This window comes from Lepidochelys kempii, chromosome 9 (assembly GCF_965140265.1).
Source record: "Lepidochelys kempii isolate rLepKem1 chromosome 9, rLepKem1.hap2, whole genome shotgun sequence".
NCBI lineage: Eukaryota > Metazoa > Chordata > Testudines > Cheloniidae > Lepidochelys > Lepidochelys kempii.
The window spans coordinates 96610212-96623079 of NC_133264.1; the positions used below are offsets into that span (position 1 = coordinate 96610212).

General features: G+C 42.0%; 1 protein-coding gene across 12 annotated transcripts in view; it reads left to right on the forward strand.

The window, feature by feature from the left end:
• The window catches only part of FGF13 (fibroblast growth factor 13), a 384330-nt gene that overhangs the window by 303906 nt on the left and 67556 nt on the right, over positions 1-12868 (forward strand). For all 12 annotated transcript variants that reach the window (XM_073358426.1, XM_073358428.1, XM_073358429.1 and 9 more), the window contains one exon: positions 6567-6670. In XM_073358426.1, the coding sequence (XP_073214527.1) occupies positions 6567-6670 (104 nt within the window). The remainder of the gene's footprint in view (positions 1-6566; positions 6671-12868) is intronic.

Genomic DNA, 12868 nt, shown 5'->3' on the forward strand with positions numbered 1-12868 from the left:
TAAGAACAGAAATCCAGTAGTTTTATGACATTTCATTGATCATGTCACATTTCACCCGGATCCATGTAGGTTTCTACCCTTCTCTCTCTTTAACATTCATTGCTTTGCAGTGTTATTTTTCACTGATATGACAGAACCAATGAGGTTGCCATGGATCTGTCATGTGCAGTCATTACAGGTGCTGAGAGCAATGCACGCTGCAGGCCAGGTAAACCAAGGCCATCTTAGGTCTACGGTTCTGAGCTGCTTTCAAATCTGAATCCCATGCAACAGAGTTGGTGATACCCCTTTAGGATGCAGCCAATCATCCCAGCTCTCTCAAGCGAGATTGGGAATCCTCGAAATCTAGTTTAAACCTTCAACAAACACCTCATGGAAGATGTGTAGTCAGGTTGCTTAATGCACTCCTGGAAGGCACTCCGATACGATGGTGATCAGCATGATATAAGAACCCATGTGGAACAGAATAAAAGATGATCATTGTGCATCATAAAATGCTGCTGTTCTTTAAAACAATTGCTGGTGTTTTGGCATTACAAGTTAAAAGAAATAACATAGATTTGTTCAGAATGTTGGCAGAATGCTGCACTTGGTCTATTTTTAAATAAATGAGTTAAGAAGCTAACAGGCAAATGTAATAATTTCAGTTGTGTTATAAACTTTTAATGTAGCATACTGAGTCCCCTGAATTGCAGATTATTTCTCTTGGGGGCAGTTCCACCCAAATACTTTATTTTGACTTATTTTAATGGAGTTCTGACATTCTAGGCAAGAGAGCCATGAGGGGACTTCTTACAGTCACACGGATGTGTCTGTTTCCAACATATTTGTGTTTGCATTATGCATTTAAACTTACCACATTGAGAGAGAGTACCAGGCTACGTGTAAATCATGTACGCTTCTTGGAGCTGAAAACCAGCCTTCATAAATAATGAATGTTCTCCGCAAAGGAGGATGTGATGGATATATCCTAGAAATGGATCCAACTGGCCTGCACTTTCCCAACATGGAAGATATTTATCATGGAAAAGCATTTTACTTTCACCGATTGGAAGTGAATGTAGAGAACTGTAGAAAACCTATGGCATGTAATAATAATACCTCCTTTCCTCAGTAGATCTCAAAGTACTTTACAGTCTCCCCATTTTACAGATGGAGAAACTGAGTCATAGAGTGGTGACATGACTTGTATGAGGTCAGCCAGAAGCCCAGTGGTGGAGCCAGGAATAGAACCCTGCTCTCCTGGTCCAGTGCTCTACCCTCTAAGCCACACTGCCTATTTACCTTGGTCCTGAACCTGCTGTAATGACAAAGTTCCTATTAGCATCAGCAGGGCAGGATTAAACCCTTATACACTATTGGCCTGATCCTGCACATGTCACTCACATGAATAAGGCTTTGGAGAATCTGGCGCTAAAGAATTACTATTTCCTTTCTTCGACGAAGATGTACCTTATTTGGCTATACATCCCTGCTGGGCAAGCCCCTGAATTAAAAGTCCACGCAGCAGTGGCTGGGTTCCAACCTGTTGCTCTGACTGCAGTAAAATTCTGATCCCCACCCTCTTTCTTTCCCCGTTATTGTAGTTCCCACTTGCAGATCTGCTGAGTCTTACTCATTTGCAGGAAGTCTCCTTCATTTCGCATTAATTTTAAGGCTGTTTTGATTACTCTTCCTTGTATGGAGGAGTATTTGGCTGTGCTTTGCAGTGAGACATTGAAAATCCCATTTGTAGTAATTAAAAAAAAAATTCTTCTGCATTCAAATCATTCCAACATGGGACAGCCCTTCGTTTTTTGCCGACAGCTGTTATAAGTCTGTAGCCAGGAGCCCACGCGCTCTGTCGCACAGTGGAACAAAATTCTGAAGCAAGCACCCCCCAAGTCAGTGTTAATGATCATTTATTCTATCTCCATGAAATACCCTTCATTCCCGTTGCCCCTTACCCCCCCGCCATGCCCCCCGCCAGCACCCAGACATGAACACTGCTGGTGCTCAGAGTTGAAAATACTCATTCATGTAAAATTAACCCATGATGAAGTTAGAGGATGGGTTTTGTCCTATACTCTCCAGGTGGTCCACTCCATTTGTTGGGCCTTGTCTCCCATAAAGCATCCAGGCAGCCCAGCTCAAAATCTCCGTCCACTGTTTCTGCTGGGGAAGTGGAGATCATGGATTCAGCTACAGCAACTTATCTCGCAAGCTCCCTGGGCCTTGACTGCTGCAGCCTAGATGGCCACTCTACATTTCCAGCTCCCCCATTCCCTGGATTCCAGTTCTAGCTATCCTCTGCTGCCTGACTTCATAGATTACTAGATGAAATAGGCACTGAGATCCAGTTTGACTCCTTGTGTGGAAAGCTGGGCAGCAACTGGCAGCTGCAGGTAGGTTACAGTAGAGCAGGAAGCCCAAAAACAAAATGCCACGTGCTCAGATGCAAAGAACGGCGAATTCTGCACCCCCAGAACCTCAGCATACACAGTGTCCTGAGTGCGATGAATGGGACAGTTTGCACCTCTCAGGGCTAATCTTCCAGGCTCTCTGCAGGCTCAGAAGATGATATTCCATCAATTTTCACTTGGTTCACATTTTCATGATCATATCCACAGCCATAAAGGCTAGAAACGTATATAATTTTAAAAGAAATCTGAGATTTCAGAGCACAATTCTATGGTAAATGATGGATCGTAGAATACACAGGGCCTTGTCTTTAGCCAGTGAGAGAGTCTTCACAGTTTGGGGAAGAATTTCTGGGGACAGGAGTTTTCCTGGCTTTAATTTTGCCTCATGAAACTGGGGGTTGTTTGGGTGTAAATCAAGGCAGAATTTGTTCCCTAATCTAGGTATGGGGAGAGATTTGACGGCTTATCAGATAGATACAAAGGAAAACATCTTCTTCGGAAAGTGGACATGTTTGTGTGTTTCAGCCTAGGATGGCCTATAATTATCAATAATTTACACAGTCAGGCATACGGTTGCAGCCTAGTGCCTTCTCAATGTTACAGCTATTGTTTAGTGTCAGTTTATATTGAACAGCGGCCCCAGCAAATATCCTGTCTCCCTTAGGCATTACCTAGTTTTTTCGTTCTATCAGGTAGTATGTCCTATCCTACGCAGTGTAAACTCGCATGGAAATTCTAGTAGTGACATTTGGCATTATCTTGGGCTAACACAAACTGACAATAACAGAGCGTAATGGAAAATAATTAATTCTGGGTTGGCTTTTTGAGGCTTTTCCCATAATGCCTGTGCAGCTAAGGGAGTACTGTAGTTTGTTACCGTGTGCGAATAATGTCTCCGGCACAGTATCTGTGGCATCATGAGTGTACATTTGAATAACAGAGAGTTTCCATGGTTCTATCGATTGGTGTTAAATATACAAGAGACTCTTGCACATCTTTCCATGCATTCATGCTGATTACTCACCGGGGTATGTAAACGAGATGTACAGTCTGCAAGGGCTTCATCGGAAGGGAAGGCCAATTTCAGGAGTAAATTATGTATAACATGGGAGTCAGGATAATGTGCTGACCTACTAGTTCACACAGCATACCCCAAGGAGGGGCAGCCGGCGGCCAAGTTGCTCCTCTTGCCTCATGAGAGCCAATGTGCGTGCTGCCAGGGCATGCCAGTTTCTGGTGAGCATGTATGCTCTGTGACTCAGTGAAGCAGCAGACTGTGCCTTAGAGTGAGGCGCCCAAACCCGCCCTGCGATGGCAGGCTTCCTCTGGCAAAATACACACAGCATGGCACTCAGCCCTCTCTCCCTTTGGCAAGCACAGCAGGATGACTTACTCTGAAAACCATCCCTCGCTTTTTAAATCTGGGAACTAGCTCATCCTAGGCAGGTTTGTCCCGCACCAGAAGAAATGTCCTTAGCAGATTCATTGACAGGCTCCTACCAGCATTTACCATGGAGACTGTACACACAGCTTCCTGGTGAAAATCCCGACTCAGACTGCAGGCTGACGGCAGTAGGAAGAACAGCGCCAGTGGAAGAGCGAGTTTCAAAATGGGGTTTGTCCCATTTTGATTGGCAGAGCAGAAGTGAGGAGAGATACTGGAGAAGGAGAACCACTGGCTCTTCAGCTCTTCTCTTTGAGTTTCAGCCATGACCATCTAAACTTCCTGCGTCCCAGCAGCACCAGCTGACCGCTGTACGGTTGTGTGGACACGCTCTGCCAGCAAAACATACAGTAACATTGCGGTTTGCACTTACCAAAACACCTTCGTAAGATGTTCGCCAAATGCTTTAGGGACTTGAAAGCCTAAACCAGCAATACTCAGACTGACGATCCCAAGCTACAAGTGGATCTTTAATGGGTCTTCTGCAGCTCGTTGCAGCAGATGATATTAAAACACTGTGTGATTTAATTATTAACCCATCTAAGTTATTAACCAATCAGGATGCTTTTACCGTGTTATCTACCAATTGTAGTTGATAAAATACTCGGTCAGTCATTTTGCGGTGAGAATTATTTTTATATATAAATAATTCTCACCGCAAAATGACTGACCGAGTATTTTATCAACTACAATTGGTAGATAACACAGCAAAAGCATCCTGATTGGTTAATAATTAAATTACACAGTGTGTATATATATATATATATATATATATATATATATATATATATAAAACAAAGTATTTCCTGTCATACTCTTTCTATGTGAATAGATCCTACTACGGTACATGGAGCAATGAACTCACACTATTCTGGCTCTTTTGGGTTATGTTGATCGCTAATTTGGCTCCAGGACTACCGAGATCTGAGTATCACTGGCCTAAACTATGCTGCCTCTACTTGAATAAGAATTGGGGGTCTCCAATGTGGTGAGGTCTTCTGAAAATCTGGCTGCAAGTCAGGAATCTTCACAACTCCCTTATAAAGTGACTATTGCAGCTATGCAGGAAACGATTTCTGTTTTTTTTCCCTACAAACAAATTTTTAAAATGCCAGTGAAAATTTGTGCTGCTTTGTGGAGGCCTAAAACTAAAAGCTTTGTGTTTGCTGAAAACGAAAAGGTTTCTTAAAAAGTGAAAAAAAAAATTCTGAAAATCCAAATATTTTTGTCGAAAAAGAATTTGGTCATTAAAAATTGTGTTTTTGACAGAAATCCCATTTTTCTGTGAAAAATCTTTTCATCCTAAAAAGTTCCACTCGCACCAGTATTTATGCACAATGTACAGATCGGGAAAGCAAGGCATGGAACTCTTAAATTAATGTTTCAAGGTCAAACAGAGAGCCCGTGACAAAGGCAGGAAGAGAACCGAAAAGTCTTGGGACCAGATTCTCACTGGTATAAATGGGAGACATTCATTTAAAATCAATGGTGCTCTGCCCATTTACACCAGTAAAGAATTTGGCCTTTGGTTTCCAGTCCCTTTTTTAAATCCAAAACACTCTCTCCTTTAAGGACATTTTAAAACTTGCTCTTTTCCCCAAGTTTTATTGATGCACTGCCAGAATTTACAGTCTGTATTAAACACTGGTAGGCTGCAAATTTTCTTGTAACTAAACGTGTCCATTTGGGGGTTGTCAGGCTGAAAGGGAATTTAAAACTGGTCATATTTTTTTGCTTATACCTTTGTAAATAAATCAATAATTTATTTCAAATTGGTGGTTTGGTTTTAAATTACCCTCGGACAACGATCATAAATACCAAAATTCAGCCTGGAGCAGATTGGAGTTTTACAGCCATGTATTTATTTATTGTAAATAAAATTCAATATGGCATTCTGTAGTTCTAACCCTGCATTTATGCCACAGTCTAAAGGAGACTCTATAGATTATGGTATCAGCTCCTGTTGTTTTTCATAACCCTTCTTTACGCCATTTCTTTTTAATCCTACAGCGGGAATTGACGATACAAAATACTTGGTTCAAACAGTGGTAAAATTCCTCTGCCAAACAACAATAGCAAAAATTTGAGCCAAGGCTGAGCTCTGCTTATTTCTTTAATTTGCCAGTCTACGTACCAACTTCAACGTTATTAAAATATAGGCATCTCTGCCTGTAAATATTGAAAATATTATTGATTATTCTGAGGAGAAATGCTAGCAGAGAATTAAAAGCAGTTTAATTTTGAAAGTACAATGTTTAGGCCTGATCCTGCAGAACACTTTTATTACCAAGGGCCGCGTTACAGTTGTGAGGAGAGCAATTGAGGGCAATATGTTGTTCAGTTACTGAAGCTAATGGAATGACTACTATCATGGGAAGCTGTGTGGCCTAGTGGATAGAGCACTGTCTTGACACTCAGGGGATCTTCAGTTCTATTCATAGGCTGTGTCTCTGGCCTTCTAGGTGACCTTGAGCAGGTCACGTCACCGCTCAGTGCCTCAGTTTCTCCATCTGCAAAATGGGGATAACGATACTGATTTCCTTTGTAATGTGCTTTGAGATCAGCTGCTGGCAAGCACTAGATAAGAGCTAAGTATTAGAATTAAGTGTTTGCAGGACCAGAGCCACTGTGAATAGTTATAATGATTATACATTACTCATCTATCTCAGATAATTATTTGAAAAGATTAACTTTGCTATTTGTGTCCGTTTCTCTCCTAGCTTTGTTTAACCTCATACCCGTGGGCTTACGAGTGGTGGCTATTCAAGGGGTTCAAACGAAATTGTATTTGGCAATGAACAGTGAAGGATACCTATACACATCCGTAAGTAACCACTTCCATATTTTTTCTGATTTGAAGTTCAGTGACCCTGATTCTAATCCGTATCAACGGGAACATTCGCGTGATTTGAAATGTAATATGCAGGTGATGTCTTGGATTTAGTGCATTACACATTTCTGCAATGAATGCAAAGCAGTGTATGGAATAAAATCTCTGTGTCTTTTATAAGAAAAAAGTGACCACCCCACCCTCACCCCCCCACATTGTAAGAAAATACAGCTGTGGAGATCACTTTAAACTATTGCTTTGTGCGTGTGAGAAAACCAAACATTTCCTTTATGTTTGCTGAGAGATGTCACTTTACCCCTTGTCTGATGTACGGTGAGAGTCTGAACAAGTCCTTTAAGGGTGGACATCACGACTAGAGACAGGCCTGAAACATATTGGTGGTCCTAATGGCTCATGCCATTGTGAAATTAGTTCATGTCAGTATTGTATTCTCCGATCGGTTGTTACACCAATGACCCCATCTGTTAGATTATTGGAAGCAATATTTTCTTATATTTGAATCCCAAGTGGGCCACTCCTTCTTGCTGGTAGTATTATTATGCCATAAATGCACGTTTTAAAATACAAAGTCATAGATGTGTAACAGCCATTTAACACTGCTGTACTTTTCCACTGAGAATTTCCACACTCGTTCTTAATGTGTCTGCTTTCATTTCTGATTTTTATTTTAAATGCTTGGCACTTTCTTTTCTTGAAAGAAAAGAAAAGGGTTTAATCATGTCCCCATCCATATAGTCCTAGAGTGGATGGGAGGAATTCAGGGGTCTCCTTGCTTGACCTGGAAAAAGGCTGCCCAGAATTGCAGTTCCTGCATATTACTTTAAGTGGTTTTCTACTCCCCAGTTGTTTTCAGTGTTCCCTTCAGCAAGGGACAGACAGACTGACTACATGGGAAGCTGTGAAAATGACTCTATACTTTGGGCCAGGTTCTCAGCGGGTGAAAAAGGGCACAGCTCAACTGAGTTCGAGAGACCTGCTCTGATTTATACCAGCTGAGGACCTGCCTCAAAGCACTGTTGAATTCCCAAAGCAAACAGATTGGGGGGAAAATAGAAGTCCATGTTTTCTGTTCCCTACTTTCTTCTCATTATAGTTACTTGTAACTGTATAGATACACCGTGTTTAGAGGGAAATGACATTAGCGTTCATGGTGTCATTTAATATTGAAAGAGAAGATGATGGCCTAGGCCATGATCATCTCTTTCTAGCTCTACTGGGACTGAAACAACCTCAGACAGGCGCTCACAACTTGCAGAAATATGCTTTAAACTGTATTGCCCAGGTTTACAGACTGGTTTGGAAAGCAATAGTCCATAGACTAAACAAACAGCCTGTTAACTTGCTCTACCAGTTCATCATACCTGGCACTGCCCTCTGTGGAGAATTGTTAGTAATAATTTATTCAGCATGCTTGGCACTGTATAGTACCTTTCAGCTGCAATGTACAAAGCACTTTACAAACATTGGGCCTAATCCAAAGCCCATTAAATGGAAGTCAATGGAAAGACTACCATTTACTTCAATGGGTGTTGGATCAGGCCAATTAATTTTTACCCCACTGAGAGGTAGGTAAACATCATAAATGTTTTATAAAGGGATAAAGTAAGACCCAGCAAGGTAAAGTGCTTTTCCCAAGGTCACACAGGGGCACTCTGACATTTGGGTATAGAAACTAGGAGTCCTGAGTCTCCGAGGACAATACCTTGCACTAACCACTATCAAAACTGACTCAAACTTTGGTTTCTTTTCAGCTGTTGGCTGAAATTCTCTTCATGTTGTATTTCAATTCTGTGTGGTGTATTCTGTACTGATGAGTTCTGTGGCAATCAAGCTGACCTGGTTTTCTCTGAATATCTTGCATTTCAAGAAAATATTTTTCTACCATTAACCAGTTATTGTCAGGGTTAATGAGAAGTTTATTTCTTGTTCCAGTTTGATGGTTTGTTTAGCTCCATCTCTGGTCTGTTACGTAGCAGTTACTGGGTCTAGCTTTCAGTCTGATGTGGTTTTAGGACTATGATCTCTAATTGACACAGGAGAATTGTTTCCTTCTGAGCCACTGATTTGAAATCATGACTGAGGTGGATTTGCGCCATGAGGAAATCTACCGTGTATGATAAGTCTGGAGATAGCAGATATCCATGGTTGAGTGTCAGACTTTTCAAGATCATTTGTCACGTCTGTAAGTTACAGCAAAAAAGACGCCTCTAATGTAATTATAAAAGCTCCTCAGGGACAAGAGATTGACTCAGCTGAGAAGAATGATAGTTGGTTAAAATATATAGAGAGAAGCACGCACACATGCTATAGGCAGGCTAGTGAGACTGAAAATGATAAATACAAAAGGAAACCTTCACAGTATTTTACATGGTGCATTTCTGATATCACTGTTCATCCGGTTAGTCTACCACATCTGTTAGTTCACACTGGAGAGAGAAATTTTTTTCCATAAAAAGTGCTGGGTTTCAAGCCCCTGTTCTCTCTCTGGTTTCCCATTGAAGTCAATGGCAGTGGTGTGAGTGCATCTCCAAGGGTGATCATGCCCTTAAGATTTTATTCTGAGGGACCTCATCAAGAGGCATTTGAAGCTGTAACGGCCTCCCTCCGAGCTGATACATGTGGAAGATCAAAGCAGTGGGCTTGATTCACCTTGTGTTACGCCAATTTTCTGCTGGAATCATTTTGATTTCAGTGGCCTTACACCAGGGTCATCCTGGTCGAACAGCCTGGTGAATCTAGCCCAGCCTTCTTTGTGCAGTAGCAGTTCTCTGTTTAATTTTATTTTAATTTTAATTTATTTTATTTTTTTTACCGTGGCTGACCACAGCATGTGCCAAACACCAGTTCTTCGAGCCTCTTTGCCCTGTGGATTTCTTGCATGCTTTTGTCTTCTTGAATGAAAGGGTAAAAAATCCTTTCAGGTATGCATTTGTAAGAAGTTGAGTTGTGGGGTGTTCCTCTGCCCCCTGAAAGTGACTGGGGCTGAACTGAGATGGTTCCCAGTGGCACAAAGCACAGTTGAGTGAGGCTCATAAAAGGAGAGGCGTGTATTTTCTCAGCTCAAAGACTGCAACATAGTGCAGGAACTCTGAAAACGTTATTCCCCCATCCACTACCAAAGCACTCCAAATTCAAAGTGAGAATCCAGCAGCCAAGGATTTTCACTGAGCCATGACACCGGTGTTTTAAAAGTCATTTCAGGGAGGACAGTAAAATGCAGGTTTCCTTCTCATTCCAAGTAGCAGAATCGTCAGCCAAAATCCTAGTCTGGGCTTTTTCATGTTCCCATGATTTGTGGGGGAGTGTTGCATTGTTGACAATATCGAGAAACCTGCAGTCTGCCTCTCCATTGTTTTAAGTTAGGTTGCAGTACGTCATGAGCTTGGAGCTTGTGAATTTAAGTATCATGTGACTATTGTTTGCTAGAGTCTTTATTTCACAAATACTATAACGTATGTTGCAGTTTTGTGAACAACCGTGTCTTTTCATCAGAATGTCTGTGTGAACCCGTTCATTTCCGTATGTAACCCAAGTAAGTGTTTCTTGCTTGTTGGAGCCCATTTTTCAGTGCCAGCCATGGGTTTGGTGCAGGGCTCTGCCAGAATTCCCGAGGGAGGCTCAAGCTGCTTCACAATGTGCACGATCCTGCCTTTTAAACAATTCCAGCCATGAAGATCTAGGAGGGATCATGCCCGTGTGTGGGCAGCTCATTAAGTGTGAGTGTTTTCCATAAAAGGGTTTGAGGCAACCTAGGCTGTGCACATCATGGGCCCCTTATCATCTCCTGTGAGATATTTAGTGCCCTCAACCCTGATTGTGTCTCCTGGGAATGGAAGGCTCGGCACCTTGCCGGATGGCTGTAGGACGATTGGTAGGTGATGGGTTATTATAGCATTCTTCATGTTTGTTTTGTTAGGTGTACCGGGATGTACGATGTGCTTGAGGTAACATCACTGCTGTAAGGTGTTTTTCTTCAGCATTTCCTGACTATTTGACTAGAACAGCACATCCTTAATGCAGAGTGAACATGGGTTTCTTTTAATGCATTTAATAGAAACATTTTGAAATAATACATAATGCACCATTTTACATATAATTTACCTGTACATAGCATCTATCTCCCATATCCAACATATTTTACTTAGATCATCGTACACATAGGTACAGTAACTACACTACAAGTAAATATGATCTAATGCATTCATGTTGATTATGACCAACAGAAATTAAATGTGATTATAGTCTTGGAGTGATTTTTTAATTTGGTTTTAGTATACTGGAGAAAAGACACATTTGCAAATAACGAATTTCTTGCAAAGAGCATTTTTCCACCTCAGGGAAATAGCCTGAACCTAGAGATAGGAGAAACAATAAAAATCTTCATCTCATTAAATTTGCATGTCAATATAAATCATGTTCCACCAATAATCTTCAAGTACAGATTAGGCTGTGACACCGTAACTTCTCCTAAAAGATAGCTTCTTCGAGACTGCTGCAGTGAATTTTCCTTTTCATAATACCTAATTCTTAGCTGGAGAGATGTGCGACTTCCTTACTGTTATTACTGCTGCTATAGATTCAAACGGGCTGGCAGCACAGCTCACCAGTCAGCTTTCTAGTGCCAACCACAATTGAGTTTCTTTGGAATTAATTGTCTGGTGCAGGACTTGCACTTGACTAGATTCTTACCGCAGGGACAGAGGTGCACCACTTTGCTGCCAGGTGCACAGGCCCAGCCCCTTCGTGTCAGTCCAGTGGTGAAAGGGAGCCATAATGGAAGTGGAAATGGCCGTTGGGGAATTAGCCCAACATAAGGAGGCTCCTAAGCTGGAACAAAACCAGCCCAGACAGACAAATGCTTTCCAGCAGCTCAAGATGCCCCGAGGCTGCTCTAACTTATGCCAGGGGCCAGGCGACGCAAGTGGAAAGCACAAAAGTGCTTTAAAGTTGCCTTTGTCCCCTCCCCCTTCACACACCTTGTTGCTGCATTGCTCAGGAGGAATGGGACATTTGGCCCAGAGCTTGCCATAAATTGTGTGGTCCCCCCCTCCGTGAGGTAGGATGCTCCCTGGAGTGGAGTTACTGCCTGGAGAGGAGTGGAGCATTCCCCAGCAGCATGCCTCCTTACTGAGGGGTGCTGTGAATGGATGCTAGGAGGTGGGGGAGGGGAGAGGGGTGGGAGGCTTCTACTCACCAGCTACTTGCCTCTGGTGGATTCGAGGAGTCTGTAGATGTGGAGAGACAGATGCCCTGCCATTTCCATGGAGAGGAGGGGGAGGGAGGGTAGACCCTGCTCTCCACTGGAAGAATCATGAGGAATCTCTGTAAGCTGAAACTCCTGGAGCTTCACTGCTTTCCTGAGCCAGCTCTCAAATCCAGCGAGGTGCAGCTGAGCACCCTCTCTCATACTGCAGCCACTGGGAGATACACATCCTGAGAGCCTTGGAAGATCTGGCTCTTTGACTCGAAGCCAGTGTTACTGGGCATGATGAGAAAATGGCTGTGTAATAAACTCTTGGCTACAGAGTGGGTCCTGCTGAAGTCAAGCACCTTACAGCTGCTTCAATCACAGAATGTGTGAATACCATCCTCTTAAAGTGACATCTGTTCACAGAAATCAAGGGAATGTTCATGAGTTATAGAAAGTAAGATTGGCTCAATACTGTGTTACTGGAGCAAAATTTGGAAAAGAATCCACCAGAAAGAGATTGTTGGGTGATACATTTAAAACAACTTGCAACTTTGATTCAGTAACTAAATTCTTTAAAGTAAATAAGTAAGAGAGAGAGACACACATTTGGAGTAGCGTAGAGAAAAAAATCACTAGAAGGAGAAAGGATCAGACCAAGGGAAAAGATCAGATTTTCCAGTAAAAATTTTACTAAGACACACACTTTTTCTTTTGCACTTTCACTAATCAATTTAGGATTAATGCAAGAATCCAAAATTTAGAACAGGTCAGTGAGTTTGTTATACCTGTGGCTATAATGCTAGCATGATAGCTTTTTTTCTAGCAAAACAGATGGTTTACCTAAGTAAACATATGGGACTTTGAATTGTGTATGCTCTGTGGAGGCTACAGTGTGACACTGATGCTTTCCTTGAGAGTCCCCTGCCTTCTCATTTCTGCAATTTTATCTAAAGTGGCAGTGAAAGTCGAGCTATACAGTT